Genomic DNA, 14,919 nt, shown 5'->3' on the forward strand with positions numbered 1-14,919 from the left:
CTTATCCAGTCATAAGATCTAATTGGAAACTTTCTTCGCAAAACCATTATTAACATATCTCGAATTTTATTGCATGGATGACACATAAATCTTCTACTCCTGCTCGATATTATTACAAAACTACGTACTTGGCCATTCACTAAGCCACTGGCCGCAAATCTTCCTGTGCATCTCGTAACGGCTTTACAATAAGGTCGGCGCACTGCACCACATGCACATGCATCATAAACCAATCGTCAATTTCTTCCTCTGCAGCGTATTACTCACCGGTGCCTTTGCCACAGCTGAGACAGCTCGGCAGCTAGTTTGCTCCCATTCATTCCTTCAATAAATTCCACTTAATTTATTATCCACCAACAGAGATGCACTGCTAGAGCATCTCACCACTGTATCATTGTTTCTTGCAAGGATCCAACGATCCGGTTCGGTGTGTGCATTGGTTGAATGGTAAGGCAAATAAGGAAACCACTTGCATCACAATAAGGCTAAGCGGATGTACCGGCACTGCCAGATGTTGCCACCGAACCATTGTTACCGAGTGAAAGATGTGGATCGTGCCTTTTTGCTTTTGGGGACGATGAAACTAAACAATGGCAAATGGTGGATGAACTTTGTATGTGGATCATTTGCTTACCAGCAGTGTTGCATCGGTTGGCTCAGTCTCTTCATTTGCCTGAGCATCATCGTCAGACAATTGTTTGGACTGCACTTTCTGGCGAATAATCAAACCGTCTAAGACTTGATTTGCAAAGCTAGCAGGACACAAGGTGGAGATTCTAAAAAAAGGGCGAGGTAAAGACAAAAATTGCAATTCAGGGTGTTCCAAGGAATATTTGGATTTGAGAATTTTTAGATTTTAGACAGTATCAGCGCAGTTTTCTTAACAAAAATGTAAGATCGCTATAGATAAGGGCCTGGGGCCGAGGTCCTTAGTAACGTCGGCTCGGTGGTAGAAGCTTGTCAGCACACGGCAGGACCGCGGTTCAAATATCGTCTGAGTCGTTCCCCCAAAGTGACTATCCAACTATAAGTCTAATAAGCTAAGAAAGAAGAAGATAGAAAACGGACACCCATACAACACTAAAATGTACTATGATTTAACGACCTGAGAACGAAATGATTGTATCTTAATGCTGAGGATATTTGGCATATTATTGTAATGGCATACCGATTTTCTTTGGTTCAAGGGATTGCACATTCTTGGATCAAGGGCTCATCTTGAGTATGTTAAACTCTGAGCAGACCTAAAGGAATGTTGAAGCTTTCAAATAAGATGCATATCTGAGTGATGGTTATAAGTAATGGAACCATCAATGTTGTCCTCCACTCTCTTGGTATTGACCTCCAGTTGAGCTTTTGCTTCTTAACAGATTTCCAAGATCTCTATTCATTTATAGCATAATCGCTTTAAGCTTCCCAACACTAGCAAGCTCTTTTTCACTTTAATGCTCTGTGCTTGCCCTAAGGGCTTTAAGAATTCAAGCTAATAAATCTGCCCAGAAACCTCTGTGAATGGACTTCAAGCTGAATGTTAAATACCAAAGAATGCTTTATTGAATATTCCTTACTAGAAAATCTTGAAACTATTTTTACATTACCATTTGTGAAGTCCCGATGGTCGTCTACAAACTGCACAATATAAATATTAATATGCCATTTTTTGTTAGCTTTTTTGAAGTGACGACTTGAGTCCTAGGTCTATATAACACAAAAAAAAGTCAACTTTTATAAGTCCTAGACCGATCGCTGGAGATACTCGCAAAACCATTGAAAGATAGCAGACCTCCGTCCAGGTCATGGAAGCTATTAAAGGCACATCCAGGCCAATGAGTAATATTTTAATAGGTACGTTAAATGTTCTTTAACATAAAGGAATTTTCTACAGGAAAACTGTCCCATCTACTCTACTCTTGCAAATGCTGTTTATTTTTCCTGCAATGTCCCTCCATTCCTCAAGCATGTTTAAGCTCTTCTCAATAAGTATGACTAGTTTTTCTTTCGTTTTTATTTGTGCAGTTCGTCATGGCGTTTATTTTTTTCCGCCCCAACTCACCATCATTGGTGTTGGCAAGCATATGACAAAATCACCATTTACTGTGCTGCCGCTTATACCAGCACGAACTGGAAAAGGCACGCAAAGCACGTTTTCGTGCTTTTCCGTGCAGTTGCAGCTTGTTTTCATTTCCGTTTCGATTTATTCCCTTCCGCCCAATGCATCATTTGTAGTTTTTGAACGATTGTTGTTCTGCCTTTCCATTTTTCAAGGCTTTTTTTTCTCTTGACGCTAGAAAACGAAACGTGCTTCCTGCACACACGTCACCTTGCTGTCAGCTTATAGTAAGGAATGCTAAGAAAAGCACAGAATACAAGAAAAGCAGCATTTTTTTGGATTTTGGTCGGTCTTGGTCTTTTTGACCCACACCAACCCTGCAACTCCTTGCAACAACATTCCAGCTTGTGACATCTCATCTCATCGTTATCATCATCTTCATATTCGGATGATCCCTTGCAATTGCCCGAGCTGTTGCACTGTAGCGTCTGCTTTTGTGCAACGCTTTTTGAGTGAAGCATTTTTATGCTTCGAATCTAAAGCACATAGAAGGGAATCGAGACAAAAAAGCGGCCCCGAGGACATGCACCAGCTGACAAATATTGCTTATGAATTTCGGAAAAGTGAACCAAATGTGTTCCCAGGTTTTATGCTGCTGCCGCGCTGTATCTGTATGGGGGGTTTTATCTTCCCTTGCATCTATGACGATTGTGACCTCGGCTTGAAGGTAAAAAGAATATTTCGATCTGGAAAATTCTCCTGGAAGCCTGTAGAAGAAAAAAAACATTGTTTCTTGTCACATAAAACACTCCATTTCAAGTGCGTGACTTACCGGACCCATGACTGTATCATTTGGCAATTTATGAATAATGGTAAGCCCGCTTGTCACCCGTGTTTTTAAGGCAACAAAATAGCTGTGTCCATTATCACTCAATTAAATTGCCCAATTTATATGTTAATTTTACACCCGGTCCACTGTCTAATGCCGAGATGGGTAATTCGAGTCCTGTCAATCGATCCTGCCATCCCTCAACGTTGCAATGTACCACTTGTTTTACCGACATTTTTTTCCCCCTATTTTCACTCAATTTGTGTCATAAAACATTACCAGAACCCTTCACACACAGTGGAAAAAAAAATCCCTACAGGGAAAAGTTTTCCCATTTTTCAAATCACTTCCTCGTGCCGACACATCGACACAGCTCTCGGCGAGCCGGAACCCTCCCATGGACCATGCACGTACGATACCGGCCAACTGAACCGCACACCAGCATTTGCGTTTCACCAAATGGAACGGTCGGGACAGGTGGACCTGTTTGATGGGAAGGGCTTTTCAGGCGATTGCGGTAGTGCCGGTTCAACGTCCCCGTTAGTACGTACGAACAGGCCAATAAATTTCATTTTCACTTGATTGATAACCAATTCCAGGAGCCCGACCGCTTCAAAGTAACGCCCCAAGGGCGTACGGTTACGGCAGTGCAAAAGGGCCTGGTAGAAACAACACTCGAACCTTACGGGTCAAAGTTTCGTTCACAGTGTTCCAAGAAATTATCGAAAGCTTTCTCGAACGAACGTGTCTCAACATTCAGAACTCGCAAAAGCATCAAATGTCGGTGATTTTTTTTTCTCTATCCTCTTCCTGAAATATTAAAATAAATCATTTAAAACGTTTTTCCCATCCATTGCACGCTGAAGTACACGCAAGTGACATCAAACGTTGTCGTGTAGCGGGAAAATACAATCATATTCACTGGAATCTTATTTTAACCGCAGAAATACGTTTGCTTGATTTATGGCCGACACTAAGTTGCTATCATCACCAAGCTCTCCAGCATCAGAAGCAGTCAGTTCTGAGACATTTCTCTTCGGAGACACACAACCAGCCGATTGGAAATGCATCCGCTACGCTTGCTGAGCATTCTGGATTTATAATCCCTCCGCTTTGGAGCTATAACGGGGAAACCACAACGGGAAGATGCTTACGATGTCCATCAATTGCCCGATGGCTGCACCGACCCACAAGACGAGCCCAGTCTCTAGCGGCGTGTGGTTCGGTGAGTTCATTTATCACGAAGAAATTAATTGAGCACTACCGGAGTCATGTATGAACTGCTAATTTGACGTACTGCCATCCGGACGCTCGGGGGCATGGAGACACGCAGCTATTGACGTTCTGTGTCCATGCCCGGATATTAAGATCCCGACTAATTGGGACAAATAGCGTCGCATTTTGAATTCTACGCCTTGTGATACATCTCACTACACTCCGGGAGTCTCTTCCAGGGAGTTCCTCGGGTCTGATGCAGTAGAAATGTTCTAATAACTTGACCAACCACCCCAAGCTGTCAGCTTCAAAATGGAACGCTTGTTCCTTTACCGGGAAAAGAAAATTGAGGCTCTTTCCGCAAACTGCACAACAACACACACACACACACACACGCTGGTGTGGTGAATTGAAATGATTCCCACAAACCATGACACCACCATGAAGAATCAAAAGACGACTCAATGTTTTTGCTTTTTACAAAACCTCCGTTCTCAATGTTTTTTTTTTCCCTCGGCTTCCCTTGTTCCAGGAATGGTACGCACTGGTGATGGCCCTGCTGTCCGGGTTTCTGCTACTGAGCACCTCGACGCTGGTCGCCATCACCGTCCTGGTGACGACGGAACTGCACGGCCCGAGCCGCAAACTGATTGCCGCCACCAACCTGGCCACCGGCATCTCGGGCAGCATCGGGCTGAGCTGGTTTCTGCCGATACTCTGTGCCACCTCGACACCGCTCGTGTACAACGTGATGGTCGAGTCGCCGGCACACTGGTGGCATGCGTCCGATTCCTTCGGTTTCGTGCTGTTCGTCGTCATCGAGGCACTGTTTGTGGTGCTGTTCGTGCTGCTCTTCATCACGCTCATCAAGCGGCTGCTCTATCTGGCCCGGAAGCACGACAAGCACAACACTTCCATCCTGCGCAGGTAAGTACAGCTCGCCGCTAGGTATCAGCCACTGTCCCCGGTCCGGTATGGTGTTGTAACTGCTAGCAGGAATTTGTACGAGTTCCTTGATTACGATAACAACCCGGCCAAGTGCACGCGTCTCGAAATTCGATACATCGCACCACTGCTTGCTGCATTAGTATCCTAGAGATTGATGCTTTTTGCTTTCGCACAGCAACTCTTGAAGCACAGAAGAAAAAAACCCATCTCCCCAGATGCTTCAAACCGTAAGCTTATGATTCGTCCAATCGTTCGTTCGTTCGTTTTGCAATATTCTCCATGCTCCCTTTCGATTGAGACGTTGAGAAGCAATTTTTAGAACCGTTTTGCTTTTTCACTCCCGCCCCTCGTACTCAGAACAGGTCGGAAAACACACAGTTCCTTTCATCCAGCCAGTGCTCCAGCGAGCACTCGAGTTTCGAAAGCGGTAAAATCATTACACCATCTTTAGGGAGCGAAGGTTCAGTTTACCAGACGCTTTTTACTTTGCTTCCGTTGCCGATTGAATGATTTCCATTTCAATCGAAACCCCATTCCATTAATGTGTAACATTTTCATGCGAAAAACAAATGCGTCCCAGGTAAAAGGGCCAGATGTCTAGGTTATGTGCAGGGCACACTGCACTTATCCAAATCAGATTTAATCTGTCTGCTTTTTTGTGCCTTTGCTTTGACCTGATTTTGCAGTCCAAGTTGTGATGTATGGGAAGGCTGTTTTTTGTTTTTAATTTTGCCTTTTTATGTATGCGTGTGATTTTAGGAAATCCGTTCCAAAAAACAGTTTTTCTTGCCGAATAATAGGCTATAGGAAAAAAACACACATCCTTGAGTAACGTTAAAAAAAGGCTTTTGACGTTGAATTCCGAGAGATTTTAGTACAGTGTGATATGCAACTTGCATTTCTAAATTAAATTGTATTGAAACGGCAGATGACTTCTCGCGGAGCCCCTAAATTTATGCAAATATCATGCACCTTTACTTCTAAATTTGATAACCTACTTTAAGTTATTTATATCATTGGTCCTTTCTTTGTCTTTAACCTCTCTATCATTTCATTTAATCGTAACCTTTTCCTCCAAAACGTGTTCCAATTTAACCTCCCCGAGGCACACTTTCCGTCCTCCTGGGGACAACAGCACAATTTAACCTTTAAAGTTCGTGAGCATCGTACCGATGGGCGTTTCCTATGCAAATAACATTCATCGATGCCAGAGGCCTCGGAGGGACACGTTTAACTCTTTAAGCAGATAATAACCGTCCATTGGGACGCAAAAGGGGACCTAACAACCGATCCGGACCCACCGGTCCGGATTTTTTTTCCCCCCTTTCCTTACACACCTCGGCAAACACTTATCTCGCTCTCTCTAGGTCAACAAAGGACAATCGAAGAACATCATCCCGGGACGGACTGGATATTATCCAGTCCTCCCAGGCTATATACGTCTGAGACAAAGTTTGCTTTGGTACTTTTGTTTGAATGTGTGTGTGTGTGTGAGTGGGTGCTTTTTTCATCCATCTCCGTATCGGATTCAGCCTACCCTCGGGCAGACGGCTTCAGTCGGTTCAATAGAATTTATTAAATTTGTTTTCCATATGGCCTACGATGGATTCCGCTGGTTAACAGACCGTGCGCGGGTCCACCATCCTAGACCACTCCGAACTCCGGGAACAGGGAACCGGAAAAGTGTTACCCCTGAGGTCAACTGACGGGTGAAGGAAAAGATGACACGAACAGGAAACCTTTCCGATAATCTGATTACAGGCAAAATCGAACGTTCCAGTGAAAGCAAGGATGCGCAACGACGATGGAAGATGAAATCATTCCATCAGACCAGTTCGCCTTTCCGACCCCAAAAAACCTTGGCTACCCGCGTATATATGTGCGGCGTGTCTGTGTGATGGGTACGGCCGTTCGTCGCTACCATCCCCAAGGGTTGACTTGTTGAGCCTGGTACAGACCAGATCTGAACCGTAGGGATATACACCTTCTGGGTAGATTTTTCTTTTGCTCAGGAACTCTTTCTTACTCCGAAACCGTCCAGAGAGCTTGGTGGTGGATTCACTAGAATGATTATATCGATACCATACACACACACACTCGCACATTTCTCTTGCCTCTTCTTCAGGCCCACCCCGAGCAGATCTTCTCGACGATCTCGTCCGATTTCGGTTCTGGCTCGGGGGACCCGGTTCAAGGATGTTATTTCTCTCCTACGCACAAGAATCTATTTATTTATGAACCTCAAAACCGAAACAGACTTGCTTGCTGTCTTTTGCGTCTTCGCTTTCCATCACGCGTGCCTGCGCCATCTCGGCTAAGAAGAGTGAGCCAAATACCCACTTCGGTTGCCAGTGGTAAACCGAAGAAACAATAAGCAAACGGATTTCCCTGGAATCGTGCTAGTAGGCCTTCACACGTGTGTGTTTTTTTTGTGAGCGGGAACGGTGGGTGGGGGGGGGATGTATCCTCCCATCCCTCCCACCCTCGGTTGCCACAGATCAACAAAATAAAACAAAAATACCTTTTAACCATCTCGTTCGTCCCGTTCGCCCTGAACCTGATCGTCATTATCGTCCTTCGAGTAAACTGCTTGCAGTAAAGAAACAAGAGCGCACGTACACACACACACTCATATAAGGATTCCAGATTCCAAGAAGCGAATCTAAGTAGCGGACAAAATAATAATAAAAAAAAACTCGGGAAAATCCAGATCCGCCGCTCTCGGCTCTGCATTGTGTGTTCACAATGCAAATCGAAGGAGAAAATTGAATAAACGACGTTATTTATCGTCGGCTCTGCCGTGGAGTGGAGTGGTGTACCCGTATCACCCGTGGCCCATACTGGTACGGTATTTCATTGCTGCAATAACCATTTGAGCGTTATCGAAAAACTCGCCCTCATGGTTGTAGTTGGAACGATGATAATGGGGAATAATAGTAATCTACGCTGAGTGTGTGTGTGTGTGTGTGTTATTATTTTATTATTCAATCAGTGTAAGTTTTTCACTGTGGTTGAGTTTGTTGTCTGTTTGTGAATATTTTGGGAGAAGCATTCGGGGTTTAAATCGTTAAATTTTTAAACCTACACAAACGGTAGTATAACATTAAATTATATTTGTCAAATTAACGGTTACGTTCTGCGATCTCGATTAAAATTACGTTAAATTACACATTCCTTTCGTTTCTAAAATCGATATCAAGCTAGTTAAATTGTTCGAAAAAAGCATTTAAAATGTAATAGGACCTATAAGGAACTTGAAAAAGTATTACCAGATTTGAAAAATTTGAATTAATATTAATATAATCATAATTTCATCCGTCCGGGGTTTCAGTGTGGCTTGACAATCGATTAGTAGTCGATTATTTAAGGATAAAGTGAAAGTAAGGTAAATATTTGCAATAATTTATAATCATGATTGTCCAGCCTTGGGCTGCGATAATCGTCATCAAAGTCATTAAAACGTACAATTGAAGGAATTCCGGATTTCCACTGAAACATTCTTAGGCGCTCACAAAAAACGGGCTTTTACATACTAATATCGTGCATGGAGTAGTTTTTGTTAACTATTTTACACATTGCATCGAACGGATCTGACTGTCTGACTATCACATTTCATCTGACTATCACTCTCCTAGGATCACTGTTCTGAAGTGTCTGATACGAATTATTTCCCGCGACCTTCAACTCCTGCGATCGTCGTGCAACCACCGACTAGACTCCCAGTAGCAAGCTTCGAGTGGTATAACCTAGCAGTGCGTCATTTGGTCATTAGTGAATAATTCTTCGCTTGTGCTGCTAAATAACTATCGATTAGACACGAAATAGCAATAAACGAAGTGACTGTAGCTGAAAGGAAACTTCTCCACTCTAAATACCTGTCGCGACGGACGAAGCTGGGACTGTACAGAACATTTATAGTCCCAGTACTCACATACGCCTCTGAGACATGGACTCTGTCCAAAACTGACGAAGCCCTCTTAGCTGCGTTCAAGAGGAAGATGCTCAGAAGGATCTTTGGCCCCGTATGTGTGGAAGGACAATGGAGGAGCCGCTACAACGACGAGCTCTACGAGCTGTATGATAATCTCACTATCGTACAGCGCATTAGACTCGCCAGGCTCCGGTGGGCTGGTCACGTCATGAGAATGACACCGGACGACCCAGCCCGTAAAGTCCTTTTAGGCCGTCCACAAGGACAGAGGAGGCGTGGTAGGCCCAAATTGAGATGGAGTGATGGCGTTGATGCGTCCGCCAGAACGGCCGGGATAACGGATTGGCAGACGACGGCGCTGAACCGTGAGCGGTATCGAGGATTGTTGCAGCAGGCCAAGACCGCAAAGCGGTTGTAGCGCCTGATAAGTATGTAAGTAAGTAGCTGAAAGAAGTTATCGAATTGCATAACTCTAGGCGCTCCAAAACTAAGGGTCTTCTTGTAGCCCATTTACAAACGGCGCAATTCAGAATCATGCCAATGCCCAGCAGTGCAGAAGAAAAAGGTAAACCAGTTTCATCAAGGTTAAGAGAGATTAATTGTAACATAATTCTACAAATAGGTGAAATGTAGGCAATGTTTTGGTTTATCTATGTTGGTTATGCTGTGTTTCTGTTTATGCTTAAATCGAGAGTAGTAGATTTTTCCAAGGTTAATTTTAAACTTAAGACAAAAAAATACATTTTAGACATTACGCTAAACAATATTCTTACAAAAAGTAATAATACCTAGCGAAACTTAAGGTTTGCTTATGCAGATTGAACAGCTTTTAATATAAATATAATACAAGTCAGTGGCGCCAAAAGTTCCTTCACTAAACGGATTTGATTTAATAAATTTCCTACTACCATCAAACGTATTATCAAGACAGCAAGTTAATTACATGTTCTACTTACTTCCACACGTCAATTTGTGGCTAACATCCTCAAGCATACAAACACACACACATGAGCAATTAATTAAAAAGCATTACTTTCCATTACACGTTCAAACATCGATTCTCCGAAAAGGAGAATCGCTTCAATTTCCCGTTCGCTCACTCATTCGCTAGACGCATTCAATCGCCGATTCCCGAAACGTTCCCAAAACCCGTTCCAACCAATTGAACAACAAATCACCCTTGAAGACGTCTGATTTGGTGAACCAATTTCGAGTGGCACTAGTAGAAACCATTCCACATTTTCAAACCTCAAAACCCACACACCAGCACATACACACAGCGGCAAAGCGTAACGGAAATGGTATTGGGGCAGAAAATAAAGTTTAATTTGTTGCAGGTTTTTACTGTTCTTGTTTGCTCCTCCGGGTGCCAAAACAGCAGTACTGGTGTATTGCTCGGGCCCGTTATTGCTGCTTACACCCACCCGCTCGTACGGTATCATCAAAAGCGTATATTTTCTATTCCCACTATGTGCTGCAAACTGTTTTCCTTCCTTCTCCATGTCCAGCGCTTGAACAAACTCTGGGACACAAGCCAGAGTCGTGTCATTTTCCACTGACCGGCGTTTTGCTTCAACAACTTCCCGCAACCTAGTTCGTTGAACTTCAAGTTGCTGTAAGACTTTCTTTCGTGCGACACTTTTTGGACGCTGCGCTACGGTACCTCTACGGGAAGAAAGAATGGGACAAGAATTTTGCCTCAATTTTCACACCACATCTTCGAGCACAAAGTTTCTCGAAGAAAAAGACGCATAACAAAACACGGGGTACGATCAAAACTTTTGGCAGAATTCAAACGTAGACCCTAAGACTTGGCCGAGACAAATCCAGCAAGTTTGCCTCCCATGTCCCGGCTTAGAGCGAGCATTTGTTGTTGGTACGTTGCGGTGGTACGTTCAATATCTTGGAAAGGAATTCTACTTCCAAAACCAGCATCCAGCATACCGAGCACCCATCACCAGAAGCGCATTGTTATTCGACACTGCAATTCTTTGGCATTTATGTTATTCCGCTTCTTTCGCTTCGTTACCTTCGTTAGTGTGATTGCAATCGCCCGGCACACTTGAGACGAGACTTTTATGCCCAAGAAAAGCGCTCGCACACACGCACACACTCACGGTGTGCCATTACCAGGCTCACTTTTGCATAGAGTGGCCATGCCACCGCACAGGGTAAAGCATACCATTCGTGGCCGTCGTTGTGGATCGCCATAGTCTGGTGTCCAGACGATACTGAACCCCATTAAAATCCGCTCCACGCCACTGTATAAACGGACGGATAAAGGACAATCGGTCGCATGCATGGCGCATGCATATACGCCCAAGCCCTAGCCGGGCCAACACAAAGCCAAATAAATCCTTTCCTTATCCGGTCATCCGGTTCACCAGCCGGCCTGGCAAACTTTCAACCCAGTCGGTGTGTAAGACTTTCGGGCTCGCTGCTCGATACCAGCCCAGCCCTTCCGGGGTTGAGAGCTTCTTAACGAGCCTTCGGGACCGTGCCGGGTGAATGGGGTACCAAGTTTTCTTAGCAATCTTCACCAGCATTACCCAGCTGGGGCTAGTGTTGTTCCAGCCCGATTCCAAGAAACGAGATCCCTCTCGAAACCCCACCCCATGTCGCTGGCACACGCTTTTAATCCCCCGTGCCCCGGAAGGCATACAAGCATTACAGCAAGCTCAGCTGCTACTCAAAAGAGCACCACCGCTTACGGTACCGTACTGTCCCCGTCCGGCCAGGATTATGGAACCGACGGCTTTGTCCGACCACCCTGTACCACCGATGACCTCTAGGCACAACCGCAACCTTTTCCCAACAATGTTCGGATGTAAACGATTTCTTTCAATCATGCAGATAAAGCGAGATTTACGACAGCAAAGCCGCTGGCAGCTCGGCGAATGAGATTTCGCCTTGCCAAATTGTCCTCTTCCGTGTGAAGTGGGTGGCTTTGGCCAAAACGGGGTGTGTGTGTTATTCGGCGTTCGTAGCTCGTTAGGCATAACTAACCTTTGAACGAACGACAGCGGCGCAGCAAAAAAAAAGGCGATTGATTTTAATGATCATGATTTGTTGACGCTTGCAAATGACGCCGGATTGATTGGTGTGCGTGTTGAGAAAGGATTTATCTACCCTTACAATTTGCTGCTGTCTGTTCCAGGACGCAACATTTGCGTTAATTTACATTTCTAATTGTAAACAATTTCGAAGCGCTACTTACTAATGCGAGGCAATCAATTTAAGAACGGGTTTGTGAGTCAAGCTTGTTTGAGACTATTTTTTGCAGGTTTTCTTGGAAGGATTTTAGGCCTTGTGATAGAAAGGTTTGCCTCCATTGTCATTGTGGATTGCATACCTTCCGTACGCATGACAGCTACAAATTGACGATCATTAGTGAAGAAACTAAACATGAAATAATCCATTCTAGTTAGCGAAAAATTTATGTAAAGGATCTTTGAACAGAATTTTCCCCCTAAGATCATGATTCCTTAAAGTTTCTCTCACTGAAACGTTCTACATGCAATGATTGACAATAGAGAAAACAGCCACTCCTGAGCTCCGGTGAAATCAATCCTTGAGTTGTACAATCTATTAGCCCAAGGTACGGTGCAATCGTCTAATTCAATTTGCAAAACTGCCAGTGAAAACAAAACCCACTGAACCGCACAGTCAAACGATTATGGTCCGGCAGAGATAGTCAACCGTGTCCGGTACGAAAACGCTGAGGAACGATCTAGCCCTCAGGCATGGACCTGAGCACAAAATAATCAAACCAAACTGACCTTCCTGTGGTATTCAACTATCAAATGAACAAACGGTAACTGACCTGAACCCCCGGCAACTCTCCCACCGGTGGTGACGGTTGGTTATTCCGGTTTGGTCCTCAAATAAACCTGGGCAAAAGTCTAACCTTGCAAGTTAGTCGTTTGTGAAATCCCCGTGGACGATGATGCATCGTTTAGTGCTGGCGTCCCGTAATGTGCCATCTTTTTTTTTTTTGTTTGTGCTGTACGTTCTATTCCCGTTTTCCATCTATCTTGACCTAAAGACAGATCCAGGTAGTAAGGGGAAAAAAAGATAGTACATTTTTTCTCTCTCCTATTCTGGGAATCGTCCTGCCCCACGTACACGTTGTTCGATTTTATTGGATTGGGAAGGAAGTCGGTTGGGAAGTAAAAGAAAGAGCAATCGGATGTAAAATATCCGCCCACCAAGACAATAATAATCATGATGTACTAGCCGGTGTACTACGGTGATACTACCTTCCCAGCGCCGTAAAGTATGCAATCCCGCACGGGCCTTGCAAGCATGGTCGGGAAAAGAATTCCGGAAAGCAGCAGGTTGGTGCCGTGCTACGATAATCGAAAAATATTTGCCCCATTGGTATTGTGGAACAATTTGGAGTATTTTCACTAGCAAAAGCACATGTTGGATGGGAAAATCAACTTCCTTTGTGATGTCAGCTATCCTGAGAATACCGAAATTAAGAGACAAGATGAAGATTTGCCCACATTAAATCTAGCTCGTTTCGGCAATAGTGACTTCAAACAGCTTCGCATTTTCAATTGACCATACACACCATATATTTCAATTCGGGGTTCTAGTCATGATCCGGATCCAGTGGAACGATTTAAATTCTACCACAAGCTCATCCTATTTTGAACTACAACCTATTTCCCCCCCTACAAGCTTATTCGTTGAATAGTTGTCAGTTTGTCAACAGCGATGAACAGTTGCTAGCATGAACCGGGCTGCCGGAAATAAGGTTACAAGCGTGGGTTTTTACCGCATTCTGTGTGTTCATTCTGTCCCATCCAGATGCGCTGCTTAAGCACACAAATCCTCAAAGATGAAAGAGAACCCGGTTCCGAATATCCTGGAAGCTAACGTCTGTCCATCCTCGGTGAACGATATTGATTCGAAAGAGTGTGCAAAACTTTCCAGACAATATAAGATAGATTGCAGGTGAAGGGACGACGATTCTCGTTGCTGGTTTCAGGGCAGACGACGGGTTACATACATTGTGTGTAAAGTAAAGCCATGTGTGTGTGTGTGCGTATCAGTACAAAGTAATAGAGACGAAAAAGTTTTGTTGTCCCCCTAGAAATAGTGGCATCGGGACGCTTAACCTTCAATACAGATTGGTATCTTTAATCCCTCAGGAAAAAGGGACAGAAGGTTTGTGATGAAAGTTTTTTTCAGAACACCATTTTTAGTACAGGTTGTAGAGGTTTGGGTCATCCTAAATTAATCTGTTTTATAACAAACTAAACTATTGGCAGCCAAATACTACTATCACTCACTTAAAGCACACCTGATTGCCAACATTTAGGCGCTCCATAAAATTTAAAAATATTCAAATTCACTCTTGAATAGAATTCGGGAGTATATTTTATTTGCATTCCCCTGAATTTAGTTTATTATTTATTTTTCCTCTTCATTAACAAATACTTCAATTAAAATTTTCACAAAATTCCAAAAGGACTTCAACACATGTTGGGATATTCCAAGAAGCTTCCTGCTACTTAAATTGCCTCCTTGGAAGCAATAAGTAAACAAACGAGCAATCAATTTGATTAAAATTTCAACCTTCCTATCCACCAGCTCCTCGTCCATTTTCCAGTACCCATTAGCCTCTTGGGAGTTTTTAAGCTCATTACTGATATCCTCTTATATCGATACAATTGTTTTTCCTCTCGCTACTTCATCAACGCCGACACTCATTGGGGGGGAAAAAATACATCCCTTCATCATCATCACTCTCAATAGCTTAAAAATTCCATCGATCCAAAATTGAAACTATTCGCAACGGAGAGGAAAATTTAGAACCACTAACAGAAGCAGCGGCGAGCGAGCGGGAGTGAGCGGTTTAATACGAAAAATAAAACTCCAACCCTTAACACATGCTACATTGGACCCCACCAATTTGACCATGACTTTGTCATTTCC

The 14,919-nt window shown here is 43.7% G+C and overlaps 1 protein-coding gene across 3 annotated transcripts in view; it reads left to right on the forward strand.

The window, feature by feature from the left end:
* The window catches only part of LOC118513433, a 197,676-nt gene that overhangs the window by 167,400 nt on the left and 15,357 nt on the right, over positions 1-14,919 (forward strand). For all 3 annotated transcript variants that reach the window (XM_036059164.1, XM_036059162.1, XM_036059163.1), the window contains one exon: positions 4,627-5,021. In XM_036059164.1, coding sequence (XP_035915057.1) covers positions 4,627-5,021 — 395 coding nt within the window. The remainder of the gene's footprint in view (positions 1-4,626; positions 5,022-14,919) is intronic.

This window comes from Anopheles stephensi, chromosome 3, assembly GCF_013141755.1.
Source record: "Anopheles stephensi strain Indian chromosome 3, UCI_ANSTEP_V1.0, whole genome shotgun sequence".
Lineage (NCBI taxonomy): Eukaryota > Metazoa > Arthropoda > Insecta > Diptera > Culicidae > Anopheles > Anopheles stephensi.